Source organism: Lissotriton vulgaris, chromosome 3_1, assembly GCF_964263255.1.
Source record: "Lissotriton vulgaris chromosome 3_1, aLisVul1.2, whole genome shotgun sequence".
In the NCBI taxonomy this organism is placed as follows: domain Eukaryota; kingdom Metazoa; phylum Chordata; class Amphibia; order Caudata; family Salamandridae; genus Lissotriton; species Lissotriton vulgaris.
The window spans coordinates 1,939,581,327-1,939,603,159 of record NC_141689.1 but is presented as its reverse complement, the minus strand read 5'-3'; the positions used below and the strand labels follow the sequence as shown (position 1 = coordinate 1,939,603,159).

Below are 21,833 nucleotides of genomic sequence, written 5' to 3'. Positions count from 1 at the left end.
CTCGTCATTTGCGGTCTGTAGAGACCAAGATCGTCAATTTCCGACGATCTTTATAAATCAGGTTTCAGCACTATCGAACCCATTTCGGAATCACGGAACCACACCGCGCCCAAGGCTGCTGATTTATGAGTTATCTACCTAGTTCTTACTTTTTACGTGGTAGAAAAATTACAATACGGTTTTAAAATCTCATTTAGTCCCATCCTCCCACTGTGTGTGATAACAGAAGGCAAGTTAACACCTCCCATCAGGCTTTAACTTACCTACCCATTTCCCAATTAGTCAGTCAATGGCACCTGTATCCTGTTTATATCTACCCCACTTGGCGAATGGAATTGCTATAGCATATATTTAAATTATTCAAAGAATTAAGGTGAATGAAGCAGGAATTGCCCAGTATGTTATCTCAAGGAGCCATTGATTAACAACCATCTAACAAAAAACGTCAGCAACCCTTATGGTCTTTACATGTTTATGGCAAGGTCCAGTTTTGCATCCGTCGGGTAAGAAGGATCTACTTTGAGACACTGTTATGGATCCATTCATTGAAGGCTTTGGAGGCCAAAAATAAATATTAATTCAATACAGCATTCTTCATCTGCATCGACAACTCATTTTCATGGAAATGCAAATAACTTTTTTATTGCTGATAAATGGCCAGTTGCTAAAGCTATTGGTTGAAAATTATATGGTAATTTAAACAGAAAGTAATATGACTTTATTTGTCTTTTTCCACAAGCGGGGGGGGGGGTAGGGAGTGTTATATGCGTATAATTGGGGCATATATATCACTGCTGAAAAGCCCACTCGGAGGCTGTGGATAATGAGTACATTTAGTGTTCTTAAAAAGGAGAGTCTTCAACTCGTTCCTGACTTGAAGAAGCGTTCGGGATGTCCTGATGGTTCTGGATATGGGGATGTAGTCCCAGATCCTGGGTGCATAAATGAACAAGCATTTACAATGCAACGGTCTCGCCTTTGCAAAAGTTAGAGCTATTGGCATTGTAAATGGTAATTTTGGTATTTATGTGTTGGTTTTGAAAACAGATAAATAAATGGCATTGTCATTTACAATGCCAATAGCTTAATCTCTCGCAAATGCGAGACCTACGGCATTTGCACACACACACACAGCGCCACACACACACAGCGCCACACACACACAGCGCCACACACACACAGAGCCACACACACACACACACAGCCACACCCACACGCAGCCACACACACACGCACACAGCCACACGCAGCCACACACACACGCAGCCACACACAGCCACACACAGCCACACACAGCCACACACAGCCACACACACACACACACACACACACACACAGCCACACACCACCACACACACAGCCACACACACACACACACAGCCACACACACACACAGCCACACACAGCCACACACACACAAACAGCCACACACACACAAACAGCCACACACACACACACAGCCTCACACACACACACAGCCTCACACAGAGCTACACACACACACAGCCACACACACACACAGAGCCACACACACACACACAGAGCCACACACACACACAGAGCCACACACACACATACACACACACACACAGAGCCACACACACACACAGAGCCCCACACACATACACACACAGAGCCACACACACACACACAGAGCCACACACACAGAGCCACACACACACACACACAGAGCCACGCACACACACAGAGCCACGCACCCACACAGAGCCACGCACCCACACAGAGCCACGCACCCACACAGAGCCACGCACCCACACAGAGCCACACACCCACACAGAGCCACACACCCACACAGAGCCACACACACACAGAGCCACACACACACAGAGCCACAATTGTATTCAAGGGCAGAGTCAGTCGCATATAAAGAGTGAAATCGCAACAAGCAATAAGCGACTGCGTGCAGGTTTTAAGATTCACATTTGAAGAGAAAGGCAGTAACCCAGTTAGACTGTGTGAATGTGTCAGACTGGCACCGAATCTGACCTGCACGAACTATGCGGGGAGTGCACTATTTGGCACTGCATGGGGATGGCGGTATGAAATGTTGCTCTTAGTGCCAGCAGGGAGTGCTGGATTCATGTTAGGCAGGATGCGTTGGAATTATGCAAGGAGTGTTGGTGGGGGTTAGTGGTGTGTTTGGCATCGTACTGTGTTATGTCGTAATTATGGTGTGGGTTGTGCTGGGCGATGTGTTGTTACAAACTTGTAACTGAATTGTAAACCACTGCAGAGCCCAGCCGTTACAGGACGAGGAAGTAAAAGTAGGGAAGCTGTGGTGACCCTTACATCTTTTTGGGGAAGGTAGACCACCCTCCTCCGCACACCACACTTTCAAAGCCTAGCTGCGGCATCGCAAAGGCACCTTGAGCTCTAATGCAACAAGCGCTTGCCATTTGTCACTAAGCCCCGTCCTTTTCAGACTGGGGGGCGTGTTTTTATTTCTCCCCTCTTCATTGGCTGGAATGTAAACAACGGGCGTGTTGTTTACATTCCAGCCAATGGAGAAGAGGGGAGAAAGAAACTAAAAAACACGCCCCCCCAATCCGAAAAGGACGGGGCTTAGATCGAGAGAATGTCGTCACTGGGCCCTCTTCCCCAATGGCTGGCTGCCGTTTAGGAGGCCAGCCAATGGAGAAGAGGGGCGAGCTTAACCTCGCTACTCAGAGACATTAAGTCTCGCCAGCGAGACTGCGCATGTGCGCAGCCTACCCTTGCCGAGACCTAAAAATGAAGACTCCTGTAATGAACAGATGACAGAAAGTGAAAAATATGGGTGTATGATCTAGTAAAAGCGTAATTACGGGGTAAGCATTATTCATTGCAAAGGAATCACCAAATATGGGACACCAAAATGTTAAATGTCATAATTATGGTTTGTTCTGAAACACAGACAAATAGTTCAAAGGTGTCACCACTAAATACACATAGGCTGAGAATACTTCAAAACATGAAGGGTTCCGGTATGTGGATAGAACGACACAGAACTAGAAAAAAATCAAGCATTGAGATCTGTGGACAAAGCTTAATCACAAAGTCCTTGTATTTTTCCACAAATAGTAATTATAGACGAATGTGCTTATGAACCTAGTAGAAAAACATCCTTTATTTTGAACGGATTTTCTAAGGTATTTGGCAAAAGACGAGCCTGAACTGCCAGGCCAGGTCCTACCTGGAAGGGAAACACGCACCCTTGGACTGGTTTCAGGGTATCACCCCTCATCAGCCAGGCTAACTTGAATACAGTGGCACAGTGAGCAAGGGACACACGTCTGGGCAGACCCTTCCCAGATGCTCACCTTTCTGGTTGTCCAAAACAGGACGCAGATGAACTACACCCATGGAACAAGTTTCAGTGTTCCTTAAACAGCTCAAAAGAGAGAGTAAATTAAATGTATGTGGAACTGATCCCACTAAATGATAAATGTAAATGTTAAATCTTATCATTGGGCCATTCCACATATTTAGCACCAAGGTCGAAGTGCTAACCGGTAAAGAAAGATGTGCTTGCGGCTCTTAAATAACATGTGTATTCTGGCCTCATCAGTCATGCGGTTTTGCACACTCAGTGCTTGGTGTGTGTGGATACATTTAGACAGTAGTTCGTTTTTTGTTAGTGATTTTACTTATTACATTTTTTTTAAACAGACCAGGGACTTTGCACGGAATAAAATGCACTGGGCTGTTTGGTCCGTTGGGCATCAAGAATCTGGCAAATTTGGTTGGTGTAATGTGTTGCCCTGCCCCTCTACCCCCCAGCATGGGCTGATTACATTTCTCACTGAGAGAGTGCAGTATTTGGGTTTTTGTGTGTGATAACTTAGGGTCTCTATCCGGATCAATACCTTGGGACTACAGAAAGGAAGTCTGGAAGGAACAAGATCTACGATCCCGGTTGGGGAGTGCCGGCTCTGGGGTTACTCTTGATTAAGGGACAGGACACTATTGACAAATCTTGACTGTTGTGTGTCAGAGCTGGTACGGTACCTGTGTTTTTAATCCAATAGTGCACTTGGGCCTCATAAGTAAGCGCAATTCACATACCAGTATGATGCGCTGCCTAGATGCTTTGTAGTTTGTTGGGAGGCAAATTGCTTTGTAACAAATTCTTTGTAACCAACCTAATCTGTCCTATTGTGAATTAAACTGTCTGCCTATAATATAAAAACATATTTTTTACTTGAATCTCACTGCAAGTGCATCCACTGTGTCACGCTCCAGTACCGGTTTGGGGTTCTCCTCCTTTCAAATGTCTTTACATTTAATTTACTGCTTTCCAGACACAGCCTTCATGTAAAGACGCCCTCACAGCAGAGTGATCTTTACCCTGAAGCACCCGTAACATAGTCACCAAGAGGTGTGAGATTTCTGCACCAAAACAGTGATCTGATCAAGTAAGACAAAAGGCTTGACCTCACCTAAAGTGTCATGTTCAACCTGTGCAACAGAATCTGCAGGTCAACCCTAACCCCTAAAATGCATAACGGGTGGTGTTTCAGAAACACTAATCCGTAGCCCTTTGCAAACAAAGCACCAGTGAATTTGTAAAGAGGGTCCTGTCACCCTCCTCCACACACAAGTGTCTGTATCGCCATCTTGCAGCCTCAGGAATGTAGGCATTACAATACCGCTGTCTGAAAAGTGCCTAGCCCTCCATCTTGTGCAAATACAAACCGAAGTCCTACAATTGGATCCCACTCAGCTTTCTAATTTATACTGTGATCCAAACTTGAGGACGAACATCATAAGATATCCCCTCCAGCATTTACAGAATCTCCGTTTAAATGTGTTCATTATTTGCCCATGTATTTTCTCACATTGGTATGAGATTATGTGATTTAGTTATTTCTAAACAAATGTGTCCAGACATTACATTTGGCTTTCAACCCTTGAGTTGATCAACTGACCTTGCTGGTGCAGTGGCTAGCAGTAACCTTGCAGGGGGCAGACTGCCCGATTTTTGTGCTTATCAGAATACCTAATATAGCACAGCAGACTGCCAGATTTGTGTGCCTATCAGAATACGTAATATAGCACAACCTTCTCATTCAATCAATGCAGTTTGTTCTACAGTCTTGCATCCTCAAACTGCTTTCTACGTCAAAATACATCTTCTGTAGTCCTAAAATCTGACATGAAAAACTGACCTGTAATTACAATATCTGATTTTTGCCTCTCCTTTTCATATGTGCATTAATGACCACTACTACTACCACTACTAACTCCTATTAACTCCTATTAATGTCATTCTCAAAGAAACAGGAGGGAATGCATGGAATGGTTTGTTTGGGCACACAAGACTAATCCCAATAGCCAATAATGCTGGACTAACCACTAACCTGGGAATCTGGTGCTGCCTGGCCTAAAGTGCTTCTATGCCTCGAGTAAGCACTATATACGTGCTAGTACAACTATTTTAAAAGATTTTGAATGTGGACGAACTGTGCAATCATAACCTTCGCGTCGCAAAAGTTTTAATTGTTGAGTCACATGTAACTTTTTTTTTTGCTTGGTACTTCATGGCCAAGACACCCTTGGGTAAACGTGCGCTCAACAAATTGCATAAAATAAATAAAATAAATGGTTTTTTTTATCCGTTTTTACTTTTGTAAGTTTTTTTTTAACTTTATTTTCCATTTCCATAAATAAATATCTCACAATTACATATGGTATATGTTGCCACTCCACAATGTAATATGCCTTATAGTCCCATGTGAATAACAATGCAATACTTGGTCTTTACAATGAACATCACCCTCCAACCTACTTCCACTCCCCTACGAGAATCACATAAATACAAAAACTTTTGCAATCAATGATACAGTATGATGCATTTTACAGTAAATACATGTTTAACAACAATTCAACCTACGACCGTGGGGACCACTCCATCTGGGGGTTGCTGAGTCGCATGTAACTTAGCCGCACAAAAGGCTTTCGATGCCATCAGTTTGATGCACCTGTACCCTGCAGGACCCCGATTGGACCAAGTGCATGACACATACCATTCTGAAGATACTCCAAACCACGTTTTGTTTTGTGAATACTGGGCTGACTAGTATAGAATAGAGACAATTCCTCCTGGTTGGAAGAGGGATTAGACGAAACATACTTGATAAAAACCTGCTCGGCGCTGACTTAAGCATGCACGAAAGACACATACTACAAACGTTTTCAGCAGCTTCGACCTAATTTCCCGCTCACATTGAGAAACATGGACTTTCAATAAAATTAACACTTATATCTCAGCTAAACGTAAATAATGAATAGCAACTTAGGACACTGACAATCATTCCATGACCGTACGAAAAGATGCCTACTTTACAAATGCTCCGAGTACGCATGCATAGCTGCCAAGGTTTCAGATTACTTATGTGTGATATTTTCATAATTTCAGTGTAAATATGAGTGACATTCAACGACTATGAGTGACACTTTCTTGCGAGCAAAATGAAGCAATGAAGACAGGCGAACTATGGATCCACATGCATTCCCACTCACATAGCAGCTGCCTTAAGGAGAATTAATTGAAAGGGAGCTGAGGTAATTTCTGTCGCTCAGGGTTCCAAAAAGAAGGCAAGGCCTAGGTGCATCCAGTCATATAATCATAAAAAAATATTGTTTAAATAGCACTTCAGATTTTCTATAAATAATGGATTTTGGTGTAACACAATGGAACAACGCTCAATATACTGGCCTGAGGAGGAAGGACACTGATTTGCCTCTTTCGGATTGGAGGTAGTGGTGTTTAAATTATTGCAGTGTTTACAAGCAAGACGTAACTCATGTAGCCGATACACAAATATGCCTCTAAAATAGTCAAGCTCTGACTAATATATAAAATACCTGAAACCCTCTAATGTTTACTGCAATACTAGAATCATACCTGCTACTCAGCTGTGAAAAGTAGGCATCGTGGGCGGGGCTGTACTTGCGGTACTAGCCGAGGGTGCAGAAGAGTACGTTCTCTTTTTTTTAATTTTTTTTTATTTTTATTGAGCAGATTCGAGAAATACAAAGGAAGATACAGGACTATACAAAAGTATGATATTATGTTATACATAAGAACAAGTAAAGAAATTGCAGAATTCGAGATGGCAAAACAAGTAATAAAATCGGCGAATAGTATATTCTAGTTTGAATCCATAAACACCATAACGTAGTAACATAATAGACCTTTAAAAATTACATTTAGAGAACCCAAATTTTTTAAAGTAAAGAGCTTAAAGTAAAATCATACTTTATATAAGCAATATATTAACTTGAGCGTATATTTAGTCCCTTTGCAGTTCATACCAGTTGGCTATTGGTGTCCAGATTTGTTCCCCATATAACCGTGATTTTTTCCCTCTGGTTCTATAAATTGCTACTTCTTGCTTGTATATTGCTAATAATCTATTAAGCCATCCCTGGAAAGTTGGAGCATCAGAATCTTTCCATCTAGCTGCAAGAATAATTCTATAAACAGCAGTGCCTATGTAAATAGCAGGAATTTCTAGGTTGCTAAGACCTAGAGAATCATCGTATCCTAACAAAAACAGAGTTGTTGATGTTCTTATTTCGTGTCCGAAAATTTCGGCCCAGTACTTCGTGATGCTTTTTTTAATTTGTTCTAGTTTGGGGCATTCAGAGAACATGTGTATAAGATTTGCAGGTCCTAGTGTACTTCTGGGGCATTTATCATGTGCTATCTTACCCCAAGTGAACAGTTTGAAAGGTGTATAATATAAGTTATATATAGTTTTGTAGATTTGGGCCTTTAGGTTAGTAGCAAGTAAGACTTTAGAAGATAATTGTAGGGTCATGTCTATGTCGACATTAGTGTTGTTCAATTTATTAGCCCAACTAGTTTCTGTAGATTCAAGGTCATCGGGGTGGTTGCTCATGAAAATGTCATATATATTGCTTATTCTGGTTGATTGTTTTCCTATAAGATCTAGGAGTGGTATGGGTTTTAGGTCTATATTTGATATACTTTGTCTAAGGGTTGTGTAAATTTGAATACATTTTAGATAGTCTGTAGAATGGATGTGATATTTGCCATATAGTTCGTCAAATGTTGTTTTGCCATCTCTGTCTAGGAAGTCGCCAATAGTTATTATGCCTAAATTCTCCCAGCGTCTGGTTATATTATCGTTAAGATAATGTGGTATTACTGCGCTATACCATAAAGGTGTATATTTGGTGTATTTTGAAATTGTCAATATTTTGATGGTTCTATTCCAGGTTTTAAAGGCGTCTGTAATGATTTTGAATTTGATCTTTTTAAAATAAGAGGGTTCTACCTGTCTTAATAGCAAGTCTCTGGCTTTACTGCCCAGCGTTAATTCATAGATTGATGGTATGGGTTGATATTGATTGTTATAATTATTGGAACCGGGTGTGAGCAAGAACGTCATTTGTTGTAAGATGGTTGCCCATAGATAGTATGTTAAATTTGGAACTGCTAAACCACCTCTAGAGGGTGGCAATGTTAGCTTAGATAGGGCTCTCCTTATCTTCCCATAATTCCAAATAAAGGAGGATATTGCTCGGTCAAGAGTTTTCATTGTGTCATTGCTAACTAAAAGTGGAATTGCTCGAAACAAATATAGGATCTTTGGAAATACCGTCATTTTAACATAGTTTCCTCTACCAATTATGGAGAGATGAAGATTGTTTACTCTGAGTAAGTCTGCCTTTATTTTTTTTAATTAGAGGGTCATAATTTAGCTGATTAATTTCACTAATTTTTGGCGAGATGTTCACTCCTAGGTATTTTGCGTTGTTAACTCTATGTTGGCTTATAAAAGGTGTATTCTCAGTACATATAACCATAGTTTTATCTTGATGTAGAGAGTAGCCTGAATATAGCCCAAAAGATTGGGTGGTTTCTTCAATTTCGATTATGGCCTCTGTGGGATTAGTTGTTACAACCGCCACGTCATTGGCGTAGGCGAGAACTTTAGTGTTGTAAATGCCTACTTCAATGGGTATGATCGCCGGTGATGTTATTAATTTGAGAATTAGTGGATTGCTATATAGTGCGAATAATAATGGAGAGCACGGGCAACCTTGTCGCGTACCTCTCTGAATATTTATATTTTCAGATTCGCACCCACCAGTCATTACTCTTGACATTTGGCCCCCTCTACTCCCATGATGTCAAAGAGGGAAAAAACTCTACGTGTGTGATCTGTGGTACTCTTGCCAGGTATAAACCCGTGTTGCCAGGGAGAGACCAGATGTTCGATGATCTTACTCAGACGGTTGGCAAAAATCTTGGCATATGTTTTGGAATCTGAGTTAATCAATGAAATTGGCCGATATGATGTTGTTAATTCTGGTGGTTTATCTTTTTTTCTGAAAATGGCTATATTCGTTTGCTTCCAAGATTCAGGGGGTTTACCATGCCACTGAATCCCTAGAAAGAGATCATGCAAGAACGGGATAATTAAGTTGCCCAATATTTTATAGAGATCTAGGGGAATTTTGTCTGGTCCCGCTGCTTTTCCTGCGGCTAATTCAGCTAAAGCTAACTCTACTTCTGTTCTGGAAATTTCTTTATCAAGCTCTTTCTTTGTATCTTCATCTATGGTTTTCGCCATATTTGTCTCTCTAAGCCAGTTATCTAAAAACTCCTTGGTATCAGCTGATGATCGCTTATCTTCGTTTTGGTATACTTTTTGATAGTAGTCATGAAAACATGTGGCTATATCCTCTTGGGTGGTACATTTCCGCCCGCCATATTCAATACTTTGGATAAAGTTGCGAGATTGAGATTGCCGAGTTCTGAGGGCAAGATGTCTCCCTACATTCTCTCCAGTCTCATATATTTTGTTTCGATTTGCTTGGAGAGTTTCAGCGGCTTTTTGCGTTAGATCATTATTAATCTCGGCTTTAAGCACTAAGATCTTTCTAAGAGTATCCTCAGCCTGAATACCATGATCTAACTGGTTAGCGTGTAGATGTTCTAGATTTATAAGCCTATTTGTTAGTTGTGTATATATTTTTTCACGTTCTTTTTTACGACTAGCTACAAAAGTGGCAGTCTCGCCCCTTAATGCGGCCTTGAAACTATCCCATACAGTCATCCGAGAAGCACTATATTGGTTAATTTCAAAGAATTCTTTGGACCATTGTGTGATATGTGTTATGTATTCTTGATTAACAAGAAGTTTGCGACCAAATGTCCATTGTGGATAGACCATATTGTATCCAGGGGCCTCAAATGTTATATAGAGTGCATTATGATCTGATATTGTCTTGGGGGCTTTAAATATAAGAGCATTCAGAGCAATATCCATGGTTGTAAATATGTAGTCTATACGTACATATTTTCTATGAGGATACGAAAAGTACGTATATCCAGGATCTCTTCTGTTCTTTAAAGACCTTTAAAAATCTTGAAGATTATAGCTGCGAATCAAATTTTGTACTGCCCTGAATACTCTCGGTTTTCGACCTGTATAAGTGTATTGATTTTGATTGTATTGTAGTTGGCCCAATGTTAAGTTAAGGTCGCCACATAAGATTAGAGTACCTGGCCATGATGCTAATTCTAATTCTAGCTCAATGAATAATGTAGGATCATCTAGGTTAGGACCATAAATAGAGCAGATAGTAATGCCTATATTGAGTTGGACAATTGCCCATCTACCATGAGGGTCAGCTTTTTTGCGTGTTGAGGTACCCAGTCTTGTTCTCGCTAAGATTGTGACTCCCCTGGTTTTAGAGGTTTGTGTAGTTGTAACCAATAAGTTAAAGCCCGGAACTTTTATTTGATTTATCTCTCCTATAGGAATATGGGTTTCCTGTATGCATATAATGTCCCATGAGCTTTGAATCATTAATTGATTGAATTGAGCCCTCTTTCCTTTATCATTGAGTCCTGCCACGTTCCAGCATCCTAATTTTAACTTCCCCATTTTGTTGTTCTATGTTTTTAGGCGATATTCATGACTCATACATAATGTTTTGTTGTTTCTCAATATTCCTTTAGTATTCCCCAATCTGCTCGTTTTACAATGCATTTTTCCCCCCCTCCCTTTCTTCCCAAACTCCCGCCCAACACCCTCCCCTGTCCCCACCCCCCTTGCACCCCCCAGCACCCCAAAAAAGGCAACAAGACTCCATAAGAGTCTATAGTGATGGATTAGCGTTGTCTGACCAACACCAGCGAAACATGCAATCCAGAGAAGAGAAAAGAGGAGCATAGCGGAAAAAATGAAAAAAAAGAAAAAAATATAAAAAGAAAAAAAAAGAAAAGCATCAAGGAGAATAGAGTAAGAAATAATATTGTAGTCCAGTTCATCTATGGCTCCTTGAATTTACTCAATAGTCAAAAATAAGGAAATCTAGTGATTCTCAGTAACATAGGCTAATATAGCCTAATGTATTGCTTAAGGATTTATTTTAAACTCTCTAGGTATTCTTTAGCCTTGATCTCGGATGTAAAAAATGTTGTTTGTCCATCATAAATTACTTTTAATTTAGCCGGATTGTTCAGGTATACCACTGCTTTCTTTTCTTGAAAGGGCTTAATAAGCTGTCTGAGTCGCCATCTCCTTTCAACTGTATAGTGGCAAAAGTCAGGGCGTACAAAATATGATATAGAATCCTTGCTGCGATGTTTATCCGGCGTGACTTTTTCAGATATAGCTTGTCGAAGCATAAAGTTCCCAAAATAAACTAGGATCGCTCGTGGGTATTTGCCTACGGCTGCTGTAGTTTTTAAAGACAGGGGAACTCTATGCGCTCGCTGTATCTCATAGCTCCAATCCCAGATGGCAAGTTCTGGAAGGGTAACACGTAGCAGCTGTATAATAAAGGATCGGCAGTCTTCTCCCTCTGCTTTTTCTGGCACGCCGAGAACGCGCAGGTTATTTCTGCGAAGTCTATTTTCATAATCTTCCAGTTTCCATCTAATATCTTGGAACTGCGCTTCATGTGCTTCCACTCGCTCATTTGTTGTAGCAGCTTCTGTTTCGTTCAGCACGATCCGGTCTTCTATATTATTTAATCTTTCTGTAAAGGCGCCCATAGTTTTTGAAAGCTTACGAACTACACCTTGAACCTTCTGTAGTGCTACTCGAGCCTTGCGGCTGTCTTTTGAAGTCTCTTCCCGATGAGATGCGATGGCTTGTAATACTGTTTCCATAACTTGTGTCAGTGTAGCCCCAGATGGGTCAGTTTGTTCACTATTTGGGACTTGATTTGAGGATGATGCTTGAGATATTGCAGTAAGATTCTGATTCTGATTTAGGGTCAAGACAGTCGGGGTGTAGTCCCATGTCAATTCATTAGCTCCATGATGTCCCCCCCTTTTCTTTTTAAGTATAGTCCTCCTTCTATCTCGTAGTTCTTTTGGGGGGTTAGGATCTGATTCTGTACTTGAATTGGAGTCGGAATCATTCTCTGCTTCGTCGATCTCATCCTCTGTATCACCTGACCAGCTAATATCCTCTGAGAAGGAGTAAAAGTCTGTGATGTCTTTATCCGCTTCCATAGCCTCAATAGGATCAATAAGGTGGCCATTTATCGCACTGTTAGCGGTTATTGCCTCTTCATTCCTGCTTGAGTCTGCAGTCTCTTTCCCCTCAGTCATTAATTGTATCTTATTAGTACGCTGTTGTAAGTCTGTATTTGAATCAATATTTAAATCAGTAGTTAAGCCCATATTTAAGGGGGTAGTATTTATCGGCATCTCCTTATTCGGCTCAGGTGTATAGTTATTATCGTTATTGCTGTTGCTGCAAGTAGGGGCATTAGCCGACCCAACAGACCCAGTAGTGGCATCTAGAGTTTGTGCCTGTATCTCTGGGGGGTCTGGAGTCTCCCTGATGCTGGAGGCAATATCGCTTATCCCCACTTGGAGCGTATCAGTACTAACATAAGAAGCGGAAGCAGAAGCAGAGTGAGATGTTTGGCTTACTGCGGTGACCGTGGTGTCCGATCCCTCAGAAGTAAGAGCAGCCTCTTGCCTTTCACTGTGTTCAGGTGTGTTCAAATCGCGAGTTACCTCCATCTGTTCTGTAGTGGGCGCCGAATCACCAGTGTTCCCCACATTAATCCCAGCTACTGGTACTTCAGTAGCGGTGACAAGGTGTTCCTTTGGGTTAACTCGCTGTGCCGGCTTGTTTTGATGTTTCTGACTGGCGGCGGCACGCTGCATCATAGTAATCACCGTGGGAGCAGCCGGGACTGGGGCTGAGGCAGAGGGTAGTACTGCGGGAGTTTTGCTGAAGGTAGCACCTCTCCGAGCCGGCGTTTTCTCAGCTGACCCCCCGGCAGGAGTTTCAGGAAGTTCTCCGCGGGTAGCACCGCGTCTGTTGCTCGCTTCTTGGTCGCAGAGGGCTTGTCGTGCTGCTCTTGTTTTGGCCGCTGCAGAGGCTACAGCAGCCGCATTCTTTGGGGCCATCGTATCCTGAACACCTGCGTGTCTCACTTGAGCTGTGTGTTCCGGGCTACTTCCCAGGTGCAGCCGCCAAAGGAAAGGCTGGACGCCTGGAGAGGGGCGGTTACCGGCCAGCATCCGTAGCACTGTGTATCCGATGACTGAAGCAAGCAGTGAGAGCGGCGCCCTCGGGATCATGCAGTCGGAAGGCACAATTACAGGATCAGCAGGCTGCACCATTCGGTCCGAGTTTGGCATTTCTTTTAAATTAATTCTTCCGTTATATTGATCATAACATAGCGGCTCTCATCTTTCCTTAAAAGTAGTTATTTAGAGTATTTAGATTATTTTAGCAGCATGCTCCGCTGAGTTGGTCAGAGGCTGCTACCGGCGTCTAGCCTGACGCCGCCATCTTGCCCACCCTCAGACGAAACAAGAAGAGTACGTTCTCAACAGTGCCATGGCCCAACCCCAGCTTGAGTTTAAATATTTACTAAGTACGCAAAATGCGACAGTTATCAGAAATTCTGATGGCTTGACTGAAAACAGATGTCGACAAACATGGGTAGGTCTCTGTTCACATTTCGAGCACACAATCTGGTGGCTGCAGCACTCCTGTCTTACTTCTAATTACTTGTTGCAGCTCAGGCCACGAGCCTCGACCGCAGTTACAGTTTGGGGCCCACCTGCTGACAGTCAGTGAGTCCTCGAGTCGGCAAAGCCTGTTGTGTCCGTCAGTACAGGGTCGGTGAGTGAAATTAAATTATTTACTCTGTGTCTCGGCTCCCCTTCGATCTGACAACGTGGACGCGGCGCTGCGCAACGCAGACAGTAACAGCACTGCACCTGAGGCTCGTCGTCTCGGATTGAAGAGTCCCCCGCCGCTTCTGCCTCACCTGGCTTCCTATTCCTCCGGATGTGATGGCTCAAGTACGGGTCATATCCAGATTGCGGGCCCCCATGGTGTGCATCAGTAGCATGGTGTGCATCAGTAGCAATCACTGCTGAGGGCAGGCAGGCATGCGGTCCCCCCCCCCGATGTCACAGTCGGAGCGAACGCCTATTGTGGCAAAAGCTCAAGTTATCCCAGGCTAGCGCACAGGATTTTTTTAAAATCTCGTAAGCCAAACAGCAATCGGGTTCCAATGAGGAGGCGTTTAATGAAAATGAAACTCGCAGCGCGATTGGTTCCTAGCGACAAGCCAGGAACTTGCGGAATGTTTCTCACCTTTTGCGAAACATCAAATTAACAATAATACAAGCCGTGAGCGTGCACGCTCCCAAACGTCTGGTTTCGGGATGTGCACGCTCAAGGCTGTCGTGGGGCGGGACTTCCGTTTTTGCGAGAAGCCCACGCCCGGAGTGGATGACCCAGAGGACCGGTGGCAGCAGAAGTCAGGAGTGGCGGCTGAGGCCGCTGATGTGGTATGTGGGGCTTGGGGGCTTGGCACGTGTGTGTGTGTGTGTGTCTGCGCGTGTGTGAGTGTGTGTGTCTGCGCGTGTGTGTGTGGGCGTGCCTTCGGCCGGCTGGCGTAAGCGCGTGTACAGACCCCAGGCGGCTTGTGCACCGGTCTGTGTCCCTTGACTGGCAACTTGGCAGCAATAGGTCTCGATGCCGAGACCTAGAAAGGCCTTTTGTCTTGTTTTTTGTTTTGATACTCTGCTAGTGTCCTGGCTGCATGTTTGTTGAGAACCACCAGGGATGATGAGCTTGTCTGCAAAATAAGCAGCTATTTGTTATAACTGTAAGCCATCTTTTGTGGATGTTCTTTACTTGGTGTCATTATAGAGCCTTTGGGTGCATGGGTTCTGCTCTTGTCAGTTGGATCTGTGCTGGAAAGAGGGGAGCCATGTTCAAGGCAGGTTATCAGTTTCTCCGTCTTTGGGCACTTGGGCTGTGTTGCAGTTGTTTCTACAATTTGGTGACAACTTGCCGGCACACAGCCTGCCTTGTGACACCTGAATTCATCTGTGTGCAAAGGAAGAATGTGGTGCCGCTTTGCCAAAACCTTATCAGATGTCTTTAATCCCTGGCACCGTACGCTGCAGCGCCAGACTAGTATAAACGTGCAGGTAGGATCCGGAATTTGGCTATTTTTACATGTATTGGTTCGCTTTGAGTATTACCATTGAAAGATCTTGTTTAACGGCAAGTGTATGCTGCCTTCAGATCGCGAGCAAGGGGGCTTCAGCGCATCATCTTTATCAGTGTAGCTCGCTTTCCGTCATTTGCAGCATTCCAGTCAGGCGCAAGTCGGATTTTGCACTTGTGGCACCTGGCGCCCTCTAGAGAAGAAACTTCAGTGTGTCATTCTCTATGTGGAGCATGTGCAGCCTTGGTTATCTAGTGCGCGGCTTCATGTTTAAGCGACCAGCCGAGAGCTGTGTTTTCGTGCATCTCATCTGTAACCTTACCGCCTTTCCTCAGCTACCAGTGGTTTTCAGCGGATGTCAGAGCTGTTCCTATCTACTTTGAAGATGATGATCTAGTTTTTGGGAAGTCTGAGGAAGAGCACAATTGTGTCCTTCAACAACTTTGAGGAGATTATCAAAGGCAGGCCTCACTGTGAGGAAAGACAAGTGCAAATTCCCGGTACAGGAGATGGAGTATTTGGGGCACACTATAACCAGTGAAGGGGACCTGACGAAAGATGATCTTCTCAAAGCTGTAAGGATGGCTCCCACTCCTTGAGCCAAAGACCAATTGTGTGTGTTTATGGGGCTTGTGGGGTATTATTCAAAATATGTTGACCGATTTGCTGAAAAAAATTAAAGTTTGCGTGGATTGTTCAGATAGGCTGTGTGTTTGATTGAAGAAGGGAGCAGCAGAGTACTTTTGAGTACATCAAACAAGAGATCTGTGCGGCTGGGATACTTGTGCCTTTTGATACCTCACTCTAAACAATCATAACGGTAGATGCCAGTGCCTCTGGCAATGGTGCAATGTTGTCCCAGATGCACAATAGAACAGGTAAAAAGGTGGTCTTTGCTTCCCACTCCTTGACAGACACAGAATGTAATTATTCCGTGATTGAGCAAGAAGCGTTGGCAGCAGCTTGGAATGTTGAATATTTTCATATTTATGTGTGGGGCTTGATGTTTGTGCTCCGTACTGATAACAGCCTTTAGCAAAAGTTATGGAGGGGCAGGTAACGGCTCCACCAGACTAGCAAGGTTGGCAGCAAGGTTGCAAGAGTACCAGTTCAAGGTGGAATATATTTCAGGATGGAAAAATGCTCAAGCAGATTGCTTGTCCCAGCTCTCATTGGGTTGGGGAGATGTAGATAAGGAGGCTGCAACAACTAAAGAACAGGAAGGAGGTGTAGCTTTCTTAGCGAAAATTGAAAAGGCCAGGAGAGGAGCCTGTACAGTGGAGGAGAGCCCGAGAGAGATGGAGGTTAATGGTCTTGCGGGAAGTAAAAGAAATGAAATGATAGTACGAGGTGGCAGCAGGGAAAGTGCTGTGTCTGCATGTGTTAGGCCCTTTGTCAAAGTTTTGGAGGAATTGTCCATGTGAGAACATAAGGTGGGGATGGGAATGGAAAAATGTGTGCCTCCGATAGGACTGAGAAAGCGTATAGTAAAATTGGCTTATGAGGGGCATCTTGGCAGACTTTAACTAAAAAAGGTTACAATAAAATTTAGGGTGGCTTGGGATGGAAGAGGAAATAACCAGTTGGGTTGTTAGCTGTCAAGACGGCAAGGAGAGTGGGGAAAAGGCTTACTGGGGCACAATCAGAATGTGGTCATATTGAAAATCCAGGAAAACCGTGGTGCAATATGTGCATTGATTTTATTGGTCCAATGCAAGCCTTGAAACCTGAATTGAGATGTGCTTTGAAGGTGATAGAAGTGTACTCCAAGTGGCTGGTGCTAAATTTCATGAAGGAAGTGACGATAAAGAATGTCATCTTGGTGTTGGAGAGAGTTATTAGAGAGGAGGGTTTCCCCAGAATTCTCATCACTGACAATGGCACAGAGCTCATGTCATTGTAGATGAAAGTTTTTTTTTTTTAGAGAAGTATGGTATCAAATGCAGATGCACAGCTCTGTACAATCCACAGGGCAGTGGCCTTGTAGGAATGGCCAACTGATTGGTAAAGTGTACCATCCTGATGGGTCTGCGAAGCTGAAAGGATGTGGAGAGAATGGTTTGGGATATGGTGTGGGATTATCAATCTACAGAGATTGTGGCTATTAAAATGTCTACCTTTGAATGCATGAGAGGGGGAAAGCCGGTGAAGAAGTTGTCTCCTGCATGGTTATTTGCTCCATGGGTGTATGGATAAGTCTGAGGGGGGAATTGCGTGTAGTAAAATCCAAAGTGGACGCTGGAGATGGAGTCAAGATTAAGAAGGGACATTTGGAAGCGGGTTTGTTCAAGTGTTGTTGTCCTTTTAAAGTCTGAATGCTTCATGATTGGTATGTAGGGCTTGAGCATGCAGATAAATGGAATAAGAGGAGAGTTGTGGTATACCAGAAGAGTGGTGAACACATTCAATCATCATGCCATGACTATAATGACGTTAGTTGTGTTATATTGATGGAGGATGGTGACCTTATTGGTAGTACATGTCCGGAAAGAAGGGGAGGTGGTGAAAGGGAAGAAGTGTTGTTGAACAGGAGTTAAAGAAATTGTAAACAACTGTGCACTTAAGTGTCTGTGTAAAGTAATCTATTTTGCTGTGTTTATCAGCTGACTATGTGTGCACTTTAGGAATTATGCAAAGTAATATGTTTTTACTTTGTTCTTTGGTGGGGTTGTCTTTTTGTAGAGTCTTGTTTTTAAGTTTCCTTTTACTCATTTATTTTGTATTTTTTTGTGGTATCTGGTGTCTCATTATTGTGTTATTTTTCTAAATGGGGAGATGTGTAATGCCTGTAAGGCATCTTTTGTGGATGTTCTTTACTTGATTTCATTATAGATCCTTTGGGTGCATGTGTTCTACTCCTGTCAGTTAAATCTGTACTACCAAGAGGGGAGCTACATTCAAGGCCGGTTATCAATAAACTCAGTCTTTGGGCACTTGGACTGTGTGGAGTCGTCACTACAGTATGCTTCTTGTAATGACTTTCTATATGTTGCAGCTGGTTTTGAAGATGATGTGGGAAGACAGGATAGCAAATGGAGTTCCATTAGGATGTGGGTGATGTGATCATATTTCTTCAGGCCCTATATGAGATGTGATGTGGCTTGTAGAATGCCCTTAAGTGTCTGGTAGCCCATGGAGTAGCGAATTACCAATATCTAGATGCCAGAGTACAAGGGTTTGAGCAGAATTTCTGAAGTTGCTTTCTGGAAGAAACGGTTATATTTTCTTTAGAAGAGAGAGCTGGGACCGGGTGATCTTCGTGTTTTTTGGCAGTGTGTCCCTTGATGGTGAGGTTGGTGTCGACAGTGAATCAAAATGACATGGCATTCAGTGAGAGTTAGGGTTCGAAACTGTCAAGGTTCATGTGCTTGATCCAGGTTTTACTGTGTCTTGTACCAAAGAAAAGAGTCAGTAGTAGTCTTGATGTTCATAAGCTGTGTATTACAATAGGTCTGTAAGAAAATGACCTACAAAGATCAAATTGGATATAAATATAACATTATTTAAAGTGGTCTGCTGCGTAAGCGACATTAAACAGGTCAAAAATAAAATCCTTCTACACTGGCTAGTGCTATTGTGTTTACATATTGTGAAAGCACAATGGTCTACATCTGTTTCTTTGATCTTTAGAGATGGACTGTTTATGCAAGACCGCTGGCCCTGCAGACTAGGGTACAGACCTATCAGCAAACTGGTGCTTTGTGAAAGCAACAAGTCACTGGAATAGGCAATGTTGGACACCTGCCGGACAGAGATGTTGGGAGGCAATGGAGAAGAGTTGCAACCAAATATATTTTCAGAAGATGTCGATAAATTAAAAAATCACTATTTTACCACAAGAAGCTAAAAAAAAACTTCAGAGTAATTATCTGGTTTCTTAAACATTACTAAAAGGAAACCCACTAATACGCACCCAATTACGTCACAGGTCTTAATACCGCCGTAGATATAAAATATAGAGCTAATCAAAACAGGACAGTAAGACAGCCAAACTGAATTTTGCTTTTAAAACGTTAATATCCCCAGTCCTATAGAAGAGGGTGCGGTGCTCTACCTTAATAATGAATTACGGGAGCTGGCATGTTGGAGTATTGAATCAATAGATCAAGAAGAGAGAGAGGACCAGGTAAGCTGGTCCGAATCCCCAGGGTTATATGTTCTATCAAGAAGGACCAGTACCATGTATGTATTTACCTTCTAAATACATACATGGTACTGGTCCTTCTTGATAGAACATGTTGGAGGATTGCCCACTGGTATTGTAATATTTGTTGATTAAGAACTGTAGAAATTCAGAGTGGAAAGTCTTGAAATCGCGGGTATTCGGCTGTTTCATTGGATGTTTAGATTTCATATGGAAAAGAGAATTGCCGAAAGGAGTATGCAAGAGTGATTGATAGCTCAACAATGCGCTATTCAATAGTTTTTTTTATAATTCAGTTTGCCCGTTTCAGGTTTTTTTTTTTTTTACTTCATTTATACCTTATTACATCCTTAAGTGTTGCTTAGGCGAACTTTATGGTCTCTGAATGTACCAACGTTTGACTTTCGTATTAATTCACTCTTTAAAACAAGTTATTAACCTTTAATAGCGTGAACCTGGGACAAAAAATAAGCGTGACTCTATTTCTGAAATGTTGAGTTTGAGTGAATAGATATCACCACGTGGCTAGTAATCCTTTGAAAATATGGAGCAATGGACAAATGTATGTTTTAGTCGGGCTCTTGTTATACATTAAAACAACCTGGGGCATTACAAAGACCGGTTTTCCTAATATTGTGTCTGTTTTCATAACCGACTCTGCGTCCCTTGTGAAAGAAATGAAGTTGCTAAGCTACAGGGATTGAATTGTAAGTAGGATGAATTTTAAGGTTTCTTGTACATGAAGATTTCTTTCATTCTCCATTTAAACAAATTAATGAATGGCTTGCTGAAAGAATGCTTACTGCTCAGTGAATGAATGATGAATAATTAGGTGGAAAATATCAATATGGTGTATTTTTTTCCTTCATAGGATCTGATTATTCCCACGTACAAAATCTATGGAGCCAGGTTGACAATGCAAGTGGCTGGCTTCACGTAAACATCCTATCACAAACCAGAAAAAGCCTTCCTGTGGCGAAGCTGGGAAGACGACCATCCAAAATGATTGTGGAGAGAAGCCATCTTTGTTCTTTCAATTTGCCTATGACGGGCCTCTTCACACTGTTGACTGGATTGATGGTTGCCGCAGACCTGAAGAACAGCACTTTAAATAGCACAGATAGCTTGTGGGAATCAGTGCCTGTGATCACTGCCAGACTGGACCATATTGTTGCTAAGGAAGGGAGTAGTGCCTTGATCAAATGCAACGTCATTGGGAACCCAAGTCCACGCTTCCAGTGGTACAACTCTAATGGCTTTTTAGAGGAAGAAGATGGAGGTAGGCATTTTTTTTTCATTTCAAACTGTTTGACATTCTTAATTCCATGAAAAATTCTAATTCACTAACCACTTTCACTTATTATCAGTTGAATGAACAACAGTTCATTTTTGTTAACAAGGAAATACATGTATGGACCATTACAGTACAGGTGAAGAAGAATTTGTTTTTTGTTCCATTTAAATTTAGTGTATAATATAAAAAATGAGAAAGTGTGCTTGAGAAATGTTACTTAAAGAAAATAAGAGATTTTAAAAAAAATGAGAAAGTGCGGTGCTTGTTTACTCCTTTGCTTCACACAACATATCATTGAAATAGCTTGTTGTAAGCCACCTGTCATCGTCACCATCCTCAAACCTTGTCAACCACATCACTAAAGTCTCAAAGAGAGCCAAACTTTTTTTCTGTCGAGGGTCTTTGGAAGATATGTCTCTGTTTGGGTTATTTAAAGTAATACTTCATTAGAATGTAGCAAACGTAGGCTGCGTGCTATTTTAATATTCACCCAGTATTAAAGTGCGAAAAAACGTACAAAAAGCTCCCAATACCGCCAATTTTTAACTAGTTACTACTCAGTAAGTAGTGAAGGGAGACTTAGGCACACCAATGCGGTTTTCCGGAATTAGGAAACCCCGCCGTTTCTATTCTAGTGAAGAAGCTGCACGAATTTATTCGATCTGAATGTGTGTGCGTTTTATTAATGGTGTTCCTGCACAAAAAGGATATGTAACGCATGCATCCCCATTTTTTTAAACAAATTGCTTTCAGATGTGAAATTCGTTATGCTTTAGTTGATGGCCTCATTCTGAGATTTTGATTAAAATGTGTGGAACTTGAAATGTAGGTGCTGATCTGCATAAATATGGAGGGTCACACCGTTCCCTTGCATCTTATTTCCAAGGCAGAGGACTAAAATCAGTC

At 42.3% G+C, this 21,833-nt stretch overlaps 1 protein-coding gene across 2 annotated transcripts in view; it reads left to right on the top strand.

The window, feature by feature from the left end:
• MFAP3L (microfibril associated protein 3 like) overlaps window positions 1-21,833 on the top strand; it is a 217,928-nt gene that overhangs the window by 110,284 nt on the left and 85,811 nt on the right. For both annotated transcript variants that reach the window (XM_086962427.1, XM_086962428.1), the window contains exon 2: window positions 20,505-20,912. In XM_086962427.1, coding sequence (XP_086818553.1) covers window positions 20,636-20,912 — 277 coding nt within the window. In that variant the 5' untranslated portion in view covers window positions 20,505-20,635. The remainder of the gene's footprint in view (window positions 1-20,504; window positions 20,913-21,833) is intronic.